Source organism: Drosophila obscura, unplaced genomic scaffold (genome assembly GCF_018151105.1).
Source record: "Drosophila obscura isolate BZ-5 IFL unplaced genomic scaffold, ASM1815110v1 contig_25, whole genome shotgun sequence".
In the NCBI taxonomy this organism is placed as follows: Eukaryota; Metazoa; Arthropoda; class Insecta; order Diptera; family Drosophilidae; genus Drosophila; species Drosophila obscura.
The window spans coordinates 1,670,132-1,684,765 of NW_024542812.1; the positions used below are offsets into that span (position 1 = coordinate 1,670,132).

The following is a 14,634-nucleotide window of genomic DNA, read 5'->3' on the forward strand; positions in this document are numbered from 1 at the left end:
GTTGAATTAAGTGTATGACTGTGGCACTCCATCAAAAGAATTATTTCTTTAAGTTCGACAACATATAATCAAATTGCATGCAAATTTTGTTACCAATTTGCATATAATTTAAATTTAATTTTGAAATAATCTAAAAAGTAAACGTAATAATCCGTACGGCAATTAACCGATCGATCCTTCATTCTCAAATACCCGCTTGCAATCTTGGAGTATACTCATCCGTTTATGCATAGTCCCCCCCTCTGAATTTGTCCCATAATGCCATGCCATTTACATACACCCAATGAAGCGTGCATAGACATGGCGGACCCTTGGGGCTTACGGCCCTGCCCTGTCCAGAGTTTTTCGGGTAAAACGTGCGTAAATTCGTGATCCGGAAGCATCAAAGGCAATTGAGACACCAGCATAAACAAGTCGCCGGCTAAACGTTCCCTGAATTTCAGGGGAAAAATCGAAAGAATTATAAATTCAATTTGATGACATATCAATTGATTTTGTGCTACATCTTGCTCCGCTCCAAGGCTGCTGACAAGTCGCCATCCTCCGCAGGCTCTGACATTGTGACTCGCTTGTTCTGGGGATTTTGATGGGTTTCGGGTTTGGCTTGGGGGCTGGGGGGCTGGGGGCTTAGCTAAAGTCCTTGGTCTGAACGGAGCGAGAGTGGGAGCTGGGGCTGCGGCTGCGGCTGGCATTTGATTTTGATGATGCGTGGCACTTTGAAATTTATGCGCCACTCTAAACACACTTTGTATGCGCCCGATGCCTTGGAAAGATGATGAACGTTTCAAGTTCGAAAGGGTCCTACGAGTACGAGTGTACGTGTGTGTTTCCCCTGCCCCTGCTACTGCCCTGTGTTTCTGTGTGGCATTTTAGCCAGAAACTTGATGCTATTTGCTGACATTCACGGGGGATAAGCGCAGGTATTATGAGTCATATTATTCTTTATTCTTATTCTTCTTTCTTCGTTCTTGATGCCACACTTCGAGTTTCCTGGGTAAAATTAAGATAAATATAAATGCCATTTGCCCCTTGATTTTTATGGCATCGGAGAGGGCCAATATACGGCAATAAAGTACGATATGTTAATGTGATTAGGTTATGTTACTCATTATGCCGAGGAGCTTGCCGAATACGAATATTTATGATGGATATGCCAGGGAAAACTTTCTCAATTTTGCTTGTACAAGCGGCCAAGATATGTCCAGGTATTGTTAGCTGTCCGGAGTGACTAGTTAGCATGCAGGCAGCGTCCACGAGAGGCTATCGAATGACCCACAAGGACAGTGAAGACATTTCCAAATTTTGCAAAATTCCATTTATTTATTTACACAAATTCATTTGAATCTCAGACAACATACGAGTAGAGTACGCATTACTTTCCTAGGCAGACGAATTTACACAGAGAGGGGAGGGGGCTAGTTGATGCCCAATTATACAGTTAACTGGGCTGGGGGAGTAGCATTGGAGCTGCTATTGATTGGTGATTAGTGACTTGTGGAGATAACTTTAGTTTCAATCGGTGCGGGCCAGCTTCAGTCGCACCGCTATCCTCCTGCACTTCCACATCAGCTGCGTTTCGAGGATGCTAAAGGACATGGCCACCAGGACGAGGCCGAGCAACAGGTAGGCGCAGCAGGCATACAGCTGCAGCGCCGGTCCGTTGAAGCTGCGGGCGGGCACGAAATCACCGTAGCCGATCGTCGACAGCGTCACGAAGCAGAAGTAGGCCCCGTCCACCAGGGACCAGTCCTCCCAAAGGGCGAAGATCACGGTGCCAGCACTGATGTAGCACATGAGGATGAGCAGCACCAGACTAATGGGCACCCTGTGTGGCCGCTCCTCGCACTCGTCCTCCGTCTCCTCGTCCAGCCCGTCCTCGGACTCGCTGTGGTAGCGCAGCTTGCGCAGCACGAACTGCTCGCTGCCCTGCTGCATGTACTCCTCGTCGTCGGAGGTCTCCGTTGCGGTGGCTGCGCCATCGTAGAGGGCGGCCGTGGCATGCCGCTGGCAGCGACGCGTGAGCAGCATCTTCTTGCGGTTCAGTGGCTGCATCGTGTGGCGGTGGAACGAGGCGGCCGTGGCATTCAACAGGCCCCGCGAGCCACTCTGCCCACAGCCCGAGTCCTGGGGCACACTCAGGGGGCTGGCTATCAGCGGCACCCGGGAGGGCGTGCCATGCGGGCAGTTGCTGTCGGCGCGCAAAAGAAATAAAAAATGGTAGGAAATATATATTATTTTTACGCTGCAGCTGACCATAAAATAAATCAATTAGGTATAAAAAACAAACCCCAAGGCAACTTCGAGCAGTAAAAAGAACACAGAAAGGTCTGCCTGGACAGGGCCAATCAATAAGGCATAAAACGTGCTCTATACGTGCCATGTTGGGGCCTGTAGTACACACGGCGTATACGTATTGCGATGAGTGCCACAGAAGTAGCTTTCCCTTTGGAAAAATATCAAAATTTATTATAGCTTAGCCGACATTCAATTGGAGCAATCCAAACTGAATTTGTTGGCAGTCCGACTGTCAATCCAATAATCTTTTAAAGCAACAGTCTCGAGGGAACACTCGACAAACTGCATTCGGTCTCTGGAGTTGACTTTGTCGAATCAATTTGGCCAAACATTTATTGGTCTGGCTGCTTCTCTGGCAAACACATGCTCCAGATTCACTTCAACTCCTGCCAGCAGGCAGGCTCTCGAAGAGCAGACAGCCTCGGGGCCTTTTCTGCCGGTAAATACTACTCGTCTATATCTACAGTTTGAAATTGGCAGCTAATAGGATTCAACAGGAATCACCACACGTTGCATGGGCTGAGATTAATTGACCCGATTCAGTTTCGTTTCAGTGAGCGAGTGAGTGCGCTGCTCGGCTTACAATTAATTACAGGCAAGGCTGAAACTGGAGTAGTCGCAGCTGCACCCTCGCGGGCGCCACCCGTGACGCGCGCACAGGTTCACTGTCAAAATTAATTACCAGCTGGCGCTCCTCCCGCTGTTTTATTAAATAAAATCCTCAAAATGCACCCTCAAAAGGGCGAAGGAAAGCATCATCATCCGCGGCGTGGCGAGGCTCTCGACACTCTGACAGAAAATGGCATGGCACCCCCCCCGCCACACAGCCGCCCACAACGACCGCAAAGTCTGAAAGCAAAGCGGAAGCAGGGATGGGATGGGAAGGGATGGGATGCACTGTGCCGCGTTCTGGTTCTGAAGTGTTGAGTGTTGATTTAAAGCGTGGCTGGCATGCAGAAAGTTTGTTTATGCAATTAAATTAACTGTTTCCCAACGAATTTCACTTCCGATTGGTGCATGGTGCTTGCAACAGAGTAAAGCTTTAGCCTATGAGGGACTTTGAGGAGTGCCCAAATTTGTATAGCAAAACCGAATTAGGTGGCCTTAGCCCATTTCCTGCTGGCGACAGCGGCACTTAACCTCTGACCAACTCATTTTTGTGGCCATTAGACCGGTGGTCTGCCACATGATACGTACCTCAGGCGCTCTCGCTCCTGCTCATCCTCGTCCTCCATGATGTCCACGTTGCCAGTGTTGCTGGAGCATAGCAGGGTCGACAATGTAGCCGCAGCACTCGAGGATGTTGGTGGTGTTGTTCCTGGTCCTGCTCCTGCTCCCGCTGCTGATGCTGGTGCCATGCCACAGACACCTGCGGCTATAAAACTGTTATCGGACATTGTTGCGGCCCCGCCTCCTCCTGTGGCAGCTTTAATGCCGACAGACAGTTGTGGGCTCGTCGCCACCGTGGCTGCTGCTGCTGCTGCTGCGGTGCTTGTTGCTGCTGTTGTTAATGCATATGGCAATAAATCATGCCTGCTGGATAAATCACCGTCACCGTCACCCGCTCCCGCTCCCGCTACCGTTCCACAGTCCATCAGTGCATTGATCTCGTGTGGCAACGGTTTGGTCACGAACTTTCCACGCCGCACAGCTGCAGGAGACAAGAGTAAATCTTAATACAAAAACATTTCAATTTAGTTCCAGGTCACAGAGCGAACAATATCATTAGCCATTAACCAAACTACATGCGCATATAACTCCATGGAATGTTGGCCAAAAAGTTTGGCGCACAATTTGGCAAAGCAACTTCCTGCTGCCACTGCCACACACGGTTAGCCCCGTTAGCCGCCAGTTTCGCCCGCTGCAAGTGGCATTGGGAGCGGAGTGCCAGATGTGCGTTGGTGCAAGTTTAGCTGCAGTTAGCGGGGGTGGGTGGGGGCACAACCAAAATTATTTGCTTTGCATTTGCAAAGTTCGCCGAACAATGCAACAATGTGGCGGACGGTTTTGGATAGCAACCCACCAAACTACAGAAAACCCCAGCAAACCCCACCCCACACGGCGCTGGAAAAGTTTGTCGTTGACTTTCATTAGCGGCTGGCAGTGGCAGTGGCAGTGGCAGGAAGAATGTCAGAGGCTATAATAACATCTGGCGGCACGTACAGTGGGGCCAAACACCGGAGGTGCGAAAAATTGCAGTGTGGGTGGGTCCAATGCTCTGCTCTGTCCGGTAAGTCGGAGCAGACAAGAACATATGAACTAATCCAGAGCAAAGTGTCAGCCCCAAACGTCCCTTGATCTTTCAGAGCAAATGGAAACCACTGTGCCGGGCTGACATTTGGCACCGAGGACCCAACGAACGAACGAACGAACGAACGGAAGGAACTCTTGGGACATCTTTCTCTGGGTAGCTGTCAGCAGGACGCTGGCAAAACGCGATGCGGTCTCGGGTCCGGACATGGCCAATTTGAAAATATTTACTTAAACTTGGATGGCAATAGCAGCACCCTAACCCACACACACACACGCACACGCACACACGGAGTACGCTCACAAAGATTCATTAGAGTGCATGAAATGGCCTCTGAAAGTGACTTTGGTCATGTGGCATGGCTGCAGCAACTTTGGCAGTGCTTTAATGGTGTGGTCTGCCACAGAGGGTCGTTGCTGGTGTTGCTGGTGATGCTGGTGCGGAGGGTTCGGTGTGGGTGTAGTTGTTGGGGGCAAGGGCACTGGGGACACTGGCTATCCCTTTTGATCAGTGTCCGAGTGCCAGTTGAGGACAATTAACATGCATAATGGAATCAATGGAACCCTCCGCTGACAAATGGCCAAATCTCACGCTGCAATTTGTTGCGGAATTAAACGGAATTCTCAGGAGGACGAACACTTGCTCAAAAGCGTCACGTGCCGCAGCGAGTGGCACACGAAGAGCACCAACAACAAGAGCTGTTAACTTTAATGAGTTTTGCATGCGTTGCACAAGCAGCAGCAGCAAGAGGAGCACGAGCAGCCCGTGGATACCCCACAAACCCCACTTTATCACCGTTGTCGTCGCTTTCGATGTCGTTGTCGTTGTCGTTGCCGTCATCGTCTTTGTGCCAAGTCATCATTATCGTCAATAAAACTGTCGCACATGTCGAAAGTTGCCTCAAGTGCATGTTGTCCTTGTCCTTGTTATGTCGCCGCCTTGCCTCGGCATGTCAAGCGGCTTAAGTTGAAAACTTTTAATGCCACAGTGGGTAAAGTATGTCTGCTTAACTCTGTCATTTTAACACGCTGCTGCTGCGTTGCTGCTGTTGCTGCTGTTGCTGTGGCTGGTGCGGCTGCTGCTGCCGTTGCCGTTGCCTGATGATGATGTTGGCAACAAATTGTTATATAATTGAACGCATAAATGAGCCCAGGGAAGCGTACATAGGAGGGGGGACAAGTGCACAGCATTGCTGCCGACAACTGGGCGTATGATTGATTGATTACTGTTCGGATTTGTTTCTGTTCCCAGGTTAGGGCTAATGCCGTCAGGGATAACATTTTGCGGCTTTCCATGTGCACGAAGCTGACACAAATTGTTGATCCAATTAAATTCAGTTTTCATTGTTCGATTTATGCAAATTTCCCGCTCGACTACTATCATTATCGTTCATTAGCTATACTCCCTCCCGCCTGGGCCGACGGCATCGAAGCCTTTTAAGGTGAGCCGCAGAGCCATCGGAATGGAACAATACTCACCGTGAATACTGGCTGTTTGGTAGGCTGGCGGCGGTGGCAATGTTATGCCCTCCAGGGTGGCCACGGATTCGGCGCCTTGGCCCACGATGGGAGGCTCTGCCGGAGCCAGCAGTCGATGCTTCGCGGCGGTGGCAGGCTGCAAGTGAATCGTGTGGTACTTGACCAGCCCTGGCCCAGAGCCAGAGCCAGAGCCAGGACCATTGGATGCATCTGTTGTCGCGGCCAGATGGTGGGAGTGCTGCGGACTGCCCGCTGCAGACGGTGCAAATGGAAAGTAAATCGTGGCAGTGGCAGGCCCATAACAATTGGGCGGCATAGTCAGAGGCATTGAGCGTAGCATGCTGCTGGGCACGGCAACAAAATTCTGTTGCAGTTGCTGCTGTGGATGTGGGTGTGGATGTGGATGTTGCCGCGGCAGAGTCGCTGTCGATAATTGCTGCTGCTGCTGCTGTTGCTGTTGCTGAAGTTGCTGCTGTTGCGGGGCATATTTCAGCATTGCGCTGCCCGTTGTTGTTGTTGTCATTAGCATGACATCCGGCTGCTGCTGAAGCTGCTGTTGCTGCTGTGGCTGGTAAAAATGCTGCTGCAGCTGCTGCTGCTGGTGCTGCTGCTGGTGCTGCTGCTGGTGCTGCTGCTGGTGCTGTGCAATCTGCTGCTGCTGCTGCTGCTGGTTTATGTTGTGCAACAATTGACAGGCATCTGGTGAACGAAAGCAGTGTAGACAGGAGCAAACGTGTTAAAAGATGATTAACGATTTGCCAATTGTTAAGCTGACAGCTGAAAATTCTTCCTTCACTTACCTTCTGGCTTATCCAGTGGCAGCTTGCCCCTGGCCGCCGCCTGCTGTCCTTGTCCGTACTCGTAGCACTCATTAAGACTCGTCTCCGTGTGGGCCGCATCGTACTTGCAGCTCCTGCAGTTGGCCTGTAATTGGTTCGGACATGGCTTTATTAATTGTCCCTATTCATCGGAGTAAAATGTGCTGGATTGGCATAATCATCAGGGTGGGTGGGGATGTTGTTCCCTTGATTCGGAAAGTGTTCGTTGCGGCTTCCTTTCAAGTCTGTTTTCGGTTTTGATGGAATGTCAATAAAACACGTAATTTGCATGCCCTGTCCGCATCCGCATCCGCGTCCCTTTCCCTCTTCCTGGCTCTGGTGACTTTGGGGACCCGTCTCTTGGCTACCCAAGCGACTGATGTCATACTCGTGGTCCGCCCACAAAGCTGTTTGCGGCTGATGCCTGCCATCATGTTCGTTGCGGTTCTGTGGCATCATCATGATTTGCCAGAGCAATCTGATGGACACACAAACGAAACGTCTCATGTCCTTTGGCTTGTGGTTGGATGTAGAGCAGGGGACGGGGACGGGGACAGGGATCGGTTACAGCATGCGTCATGATAATTGCAAAAGACGAAAGCCAAATGCCAAAATGGCAAACGGCAAAACGGAGAGTGGCAGCAGTCAACACGATGACGATAATAATTCATCCCTTGGGGGCCGAATGCGAGTCCCCAGAACAAACCGCAAGCTCCGGCTTAAGTCTTATCGACCTACAAACATACAGGGGATGATGTCCGTGTCCGAAAAGCCTCAAACGCCGACAATACCATGCCACATTTGTGATCTTCCCAGGTTGGATTACGCCCTAATGAGTCGCTAAATGCATCTGCGAGCAGAGCTGTTCACCAAGTCCACTCCAAGCGGAGTGGCATTTGACATGCCCCAGTGGTGGCTGCTCCAAAAGAGTCTTGAAAACTATTTTATGCATCGGATGCCACAGGCAACTGAGACTCCTTCGAATTCCGCACGCGCTGCATATTTTGGACAACAACTGAGACATTAAATTCCAATGGAATTACTTAATTTAAACAGAGCAATGCTACAATGCACATATTTATAGGTATGTGCGAGTATATGTATATGTATAAGCAGACTTTAAGTACCTTTCAGCGGCGGCCGTGTAATTGTTATATGGCGGAAAAACTTTTACCCTCGTGGCATTAAAGTGGCTCGCACTCATTTCAATTTACTTAGCACGAGCCCTGCCTGAGAGGCACGAGGAAACTTGTGGAAATTTATGCGGCAGGCATTTGACCCAACTCAAACTGCAACGGGGCGCCAAAGTTTTTGGCCCCGGCCAACTCTTAAAGTGTCGAATGGGCGAAAGACCAGTGAAGTTTTACAGCAGCGGGCCAAGAGCTTCGGCATTTTTGGGGGCGGGGGTGGGCTGAAGTTTGCAGTTCATTAAAATCGACCGAGTTTGCTTTCAAAATGTTAAGTTATGAAATGAACTTTTTGTTTGCCGCGCTGTCAGATGACAATCAGGCGACTGGCATCGCGATCAAATTTGCTTTGGCCACCGCAAACTCACTTATTTATTTACTTATTTAACCAAGTTGTGATGACCTTTTTTCGCGCTGCTCTGCCATTCCGCCACTGTTGCCACATGACCATAAAGTGGCAATTAAACAGAAATTTGACGTAGCAAAATCAACAAGAGGAGACCGCGACCTGCGAATGCAAAATACATTCATTCCTAAAGCTTTAAAGACCTCCCCACCCCCCACTGATAGTGAAAATCGTACACGGAAATACTGGAACTTCGAGCTCCTCGCTGGGGGGCTCCTGGCATAAATGTCATTACGGGAGGCCAGCAAATCACTTACAAAACTTATGCACGAATGCACAGAACACGCAAACAAAACAAAAGGGCTTGGGGCACCCAACAAAAATGATTATACACATACATATATATATAGGACCCTATTACATCATTAATGTGTATTACATCTAACATGTATTACAGCCATAGATTAAGGAGGTCCTGTGTGCAGCGAGGAAAATAGTAAGGGGGAGGGGAAACAAAAATTAATTTCTTCTTGCTAAATATGATCAGCCCAGATTCGGCAACGGGAACACAAAATACGAAAAGTCCGGGCACATTTGCAGAAAGTGATAACAAAAACAAACAATAAACAAAAAAACGATAAAAATAAAAACCGCTTGATTTTGGGGGGGCTTTCCTTTTCCTTTTCCCCTTTTTTTTTGTAAAAAGAAGTTCTGTTGTTTTTGGCCAAATCAATTACAAACTTTCAGTTTTCCGTTAATAGAAGTCGAGCTTACACCCGAAACCGAATCAGAGGACCGAGATCCACTTAAAAGGCTTCTGCTGTCGTAATTAAAAGTCGTAATAGGAAACCCCGAAATGCATTTTGATTTTCCAATGGATACTGGAGCTGAGAGCGAAATCATGGCGAAAAGGAGGAGGTGGAAGGAATCGAACGGAAAACAAGGGACCATAAGCCATTTAGGGAATTTGTAAGCACACTCCCTCCGTCTTTTGAGGCCACGATTTCCTGGGGTGTTCAAAGATCCCAATCACATCCTGGCAGGATTAGGCCAGCCTAGGAGCTTGCCATTACCATACCATACATACCCGTATATCGGCGCAGAGCAGAACAGAGCCGAGCCGAGCAGAGAGCAACCCACGCTGTCGCAACCTTAGTGCTGGATAAGTTTTTGGGAGTGGAGCCAGAGCTACAGCCAGAGCAGGGAAAAACACTTGCTAAGTAGTGCGAAAAGTTGAAGCGAGAAAAGCAGAAAATAGCAGCTAACAAAACTTTTGGCCCTGCAACTCTGGACACACGAAACAATGTCGAAAGTTTGCTTTGAAATGGAAGGGCCGGCAAATAGCTGAAGCTACTTGCTGGATCGACCAGCAACAGTTGCTGCTCCCGTGGCTCGGAGTGACTTTGCTCGGCGGGTCCTTCCAGCCATCGAATTAAAAACCATAAAAATGTCAGCATGATGAAGTTGCAGTCAACTTTGCCACTGCTCCTACAAACTGCAGCTGTTGCATGCTGTTAAATAATATCAATCATACGCCATGTTTGACTTACCCCATTGCCAGTGGCCGCTGCCTGGCGTCGTTTTGTCGCTGTCCCTGTCGTCGTCGTCGTCGTCGTCGTTGTTGTTGGTTTCGCTGTCGCAGCTGTCTGAGCTGGCTTCTTCCTCTGCCGATGCTTTTGCAGCTGGCAACAGAGTCGCATGTACGTGCACTGCAATGCCTCGGCGAGCAACGTGCCCAGACTGGACAGGCACATCAGCATCAGGGGCACTCCGATGAGGGCGTAGAAGATGGTGGCCAGCTTACCAGCGGCTGTGCGGGGAGTAAGACTGCCATGACCTGTGCCAGCGAAAGAACGAGATTAAATATTTATTTTACTTATTTGAAAACAAAAGAAAACCCACACACAAGCGAGCTCTTATATACGAGTATATAAATTTATGTAGCTTAAATGGGAAATACCCCCAACAGAAGTATTCCCCATGATGGAGTTCCGGGAGATGTGGTGACTCTTTTGCAATTCCAGGAGTATAAGTATATAGTTATGATTCAACGAAACGATTGGCAACAGTATACCGAAAGGGATTCACTGATGGTTTAAATGTTTATATTCTCGATCAATTAATTATTATACACATTAGAAATTTAAATCTTTTTCCGCTTTAATTTAATAATCGGCAACGTAATTCTCACGGCTAGCACTTGCTTAAACATTTCTCTCTCAGTTGATTTACGCCTCCGGATCTGCGCTGAGAGAACGCCACAGTCCGTCCGGAAGTTAATGGCAACCAGATACAGTTAATTTGTAACAACAAGCCACGGGGCTTGGGGGGCCTTCGCGCCCTTCACATTGTTCGGCATTGGCATATGCAAATATTTGGATTAGGCCTACGGGGGGCGTATACACAATTTGTCTGCTGCCGTTGTAGTTTGCCCTCGAAGGCGTCGGCATGTTGTCTATTTGCCCGCAGTGCCCCGCAGTGTAAATATTTGCAGTACTCCCCACTGGACGCCCCAAATCATAATAAGCAGCTCGAGCTCCTGGTCCAGCTCCTGCTCCTGCTCCTGGTCCAACTTGGGTGCCCCCCTAGATGAACATCAAACATAAATCTAAACGGCTTAGACGCCGCCTTAAGTGGGCTTCTTGAAGGCTGAATGTAGAAGGTGGAATGTGGAAGGCGGAAGGCGGAAGCGGAACTTACCAATTGTCGTTATCACAGTGACGGAGTAGAGCAGGGCTTCGCTGAAGGTCCAGCTCTGTGGATCGCCTGCATCGTAGCCAAAGTGGCCCAGCGCACTGGCGCTGGCTGGCTGGAAGCTGGCTCCGCCACCGATTCCGGCGGCTCCTTGGCGAGTTGCAGCCACAATGGATCCCTCGAAGCGACGCAGCTGCTCATGGACCAGCATCGTCCAGTTGCGTTCGTACAGTACGTTAAGTTTCTCTGCAATTCGGGAGGGGTATGGTGAAGAGAGGAAAAGAAAAGAAAAGGTTAAGTGTCATCGAAAGGGTGTCGAGGACAGGCCAAACCCTTGTGCAAATTATGCAATTTCATGCCAAGTGCAGTGATAGCCTCTGTCAGCCTTCGATCCCCGCCCATCGACATGGGCGACAAGTGCTGGCAAATCGCTTATCCTCTGCTCACCTTTTCCCCACCCACATTCACATTCACCCGTTGCCCCATTGATCTGGGCCAAATGTCTTGAGGCATTTGCTAGCAGTTGATGTCGTGTTCGGGTCTGGCAAATTGCAGGGTCGCTTGTTAACAACAACGATAACGGTTCGAGACTCGTGTGCTGCCGCCCCCTGGCCATGACACCTCTTTTTCGCCAGGCATGCCCCGAGGGCACACTTTTCCCACCCACCATGGCCCATGGCTTCCCTTCGAAGTGTAACACTCAGCGATGAAAACATTCAGAGCAAAGGTTGTGAGTCTGTTGTGAGGCCTTCCAAAGCATTTCAACAGGATGAAATGTTTTTCTGTCTTTGGAAATGCCTTTCTGGCTTTTCTTTGCCTAGCTGATCCCTTGGAGAGTGTTTAATTAAATGCGTTTTCTACGCTCCGCCAGCTTCAACGAAGAATGGAACACTAGCATTTAATTAGTGCTCGTATCAAAGAATTTTTTATTGGATTTCTTTGCTTATTATTGATGGAATGCATTCCCAAGAGATTGTGTTTCAGTCGAAATGCAGATTCATTTAAGAAATGTGCTGGGAAGAAGAGCTAATTTGATTCCGCCTTTTGCTGAACCAATTTAATATACTCCTGGAAAATCCCAGCTCATGCTCGCGGGGAAGATAAATGAACTATGTCATGGGTAGGTAGGCAGATGCTGGGCGAGCGGATGGATATGCTGCACATCATTAAGCGCGTGACGGAGTGCTCTTCGTATTAATCATACGCCAGGTGGGGCTCTCCACCGAGACAGATGCGAGTGAGCTAAGGCTAATTGGTTTATTTATGATGTTGCATTTTAATTAAACAAACATAAGCTCACGAGGAGGGCTTCTCAAGGCCACCATCGAATCGCGTGAAGTGGCGTGCCAATGGCAGGTACGACAAAGTAATTAATTTAGAGTGAATCAATGCAACAAATAAGCCGCACGATAGCAAAACGCAAATGGGTGGAAAAACTATTGAAATTCCGCGCCTGACCAAACATTTGGCTATGCAAATATTTGGGCATTATTCAATTTGGGGGCAATAGAAAATGCAATTTGATACGATTCATCGGAGTGGAGTGTGGAGTGTGGAGTGGGGAGTGGGTATGGGAAGTGGGCAGTGGGCAGTGAAAGTGGATTTGTGGTTTATTCTAATTAAAATATTGGCATTGGCTCTATTTGCTCGGCACTAATGGGCAAACGGTGTTCCATTTAATGCCGGAATTACTTTTGGCTATTTGCAGGAAATCAAGTGTGGCAAACCCCGCCAGTAATTTATGAACAATGCGGCAAAATTCGGCATGCGGCCTACTAGAGTAGGCGATTAAATATTTGTGCACTCACCCGTTATGATCCAGAGCTCACGGAGACAGTCCTCGCGGCTCTTGGCTATGGCCGCCGACTTGGTCAGGTCCTGGGGCGCCTCCAGCAGCGGGAAGATCAGGGCGCCCAGCACGGAGTAGAGGGTCACCAGCAGCATTAGGCCGGGCGTCGAGAGCACCAGCTTCAGCAGCTGTCCGAGGCAGCGTCGCGGACAGCTCTTCTTCTTGGCCATCAATGTGGCCGTGGTCTTGACCCCCACCCCCACCGCCGAGCACGGCCCTGACCCTGGCTCATCATCAGCATCTCCGTCATCCACTGGCAGGCGCTGCTTGCCCTTAATCTTAGTCGCCTTCTCAACGTCGGACATGATCGCGCGCTGTTCCATTAGTGGCCTCCTCCGTCTCCGCTAAGTGGGCCGTCTGTCGCCAGCATTTCCGTTTCCGCTGCGGGCCAGGCTTTTGATTCATACGCGCTTTGGCAGCACTAATTACACCAACGATTTCTCGTCACTTCCAATGTCGCTTTGTTCTCTCCCATCTCCCACTGGGGAGCGGCCTATGGTCTACCTTCGCCCGTCGCCCGTCGCCCGTCTCCCGTCTCTGGCACTGTCTCAGTCTTGTCCTCCCCCTCTGTTTCTCTGTTTCGCCTCTCTCTCTCTCTCTCTCTCTCTCTTGGTTTTCTGCTCTATCTTGCTGTCTCGCCGTCTCTCTATCCGCTTGTTGCCTTTAGATAGCGGATTATGTTTTAAGCTGTTGTTGACTCGTTTTTACGGTCGTTGTTGCACGTTCTTGCTGTTGTTGCTGCTTCTGCTGTTGCTGTTGCTTCTGCTGCTGCTGCTGACGTGGCATTTACTATTGTTCCTGGTCTATGCACTTCTCATGATGGCTCTTCCTCCGCCTCTTCTTCGGCCGCTTGTACTTTTAAAGTTGTTGGCCCAGTTTATTCCCCTCTGTTCTGTTCTGTTCTGCTCTGTTGTATTGCCTGCCACGACTGCCGACTGCCGACTGCCGCTTGCCGCCTGCCGCCTGTAATTGAAAACATTTGTATGCTGTAGTACTAGTGGCAGTATACGAGTATTCATCATGTTCAGTTGCCCCTGTTGCAGCTGCCGGCTGGCTGCTTGCACTTGCAAGTGCACTTGGGAGTAGGTTAAGCGCACACAACTGGCCTGGCCAAAAGGAAGTACACACTACTATGTATACTACGTACTAATTTTGACACTTCACTTAATCTAATTAGCAGCTCTTTAGGCCACCAGCCATTGTTGGACATCTCTCGCTCTATGCTATGTACGTACGTATGTGTGCGTGTGTGTCCATGTGTGTGGGTGGCAATCAGTCAGGCGACAAATTTATTGTAAAATCAACTTTACAGACTCGTATAAACTCATTTAAAAAAATGCCAACAACTGTTAACTGGTTCGGACAAGGCAAACAAAACCAAAAGTAAGCCAATAATGTGTCTTAATCAAATTATAACTTTTTACCCGTCGCTACAATTAATGTAAATAAAATACGCGACTGTATGTTAATTGAAATAACAATGCAAAAATAAATAACAAAGCGGAAGGGCAGGCATCGACTGTCGGATATTGTGAAATCAAATTTAACTATTAAAATGTGAATTAAATTAATTAATTCTTAGTGTGGGATGGGGGGGGAAAGCTCTGTTTGTTTTCCGTGTTATGCACATGCTGCGCATTCCTTTCATGCTTTTCTCTCATTCACTTTGTATTGATTTCCCATTGTTCTATATACTACTATATACTGCAGTGATCC

The 14,634-nt window shown here is 48.9% G+C and overlaps 1 protein-coding gene across 1 annotated transcript; it reads right to left on the reverse strand.

The window, feature by feature from the left end:
* Positions 1–1,225: 1,225 nt before the first annotated feature.
* Positions 1,226–13,432, reverse strand: LOC111079074. Its single transcript, XM_041594245.1, has 8 exons — positions 12,878–13,432; positions 11,076–11,315; positions 9,926–10,212; positions 6,825–6,948; positions 6,693–6,723; positions 6,025–6,611; positions 3,493–3,946; positions 1,226–2,188 (listed from the first exon to the last, which is right to left on the reverse strand). Exons 1-8 carry the CDS (start codon positions 13,239–13,241, stop codon positions 1,513–1,515), a joined length of 2,763 nt encoding a protein of 920 aa, XP_041450179.1. The 5' UTR covers positions 13,242–13,432; the 3' UTR covers positions 1,226–1,512.
* Positions 13,433–14,634: the final 1,202 nt, after the last annotated feature.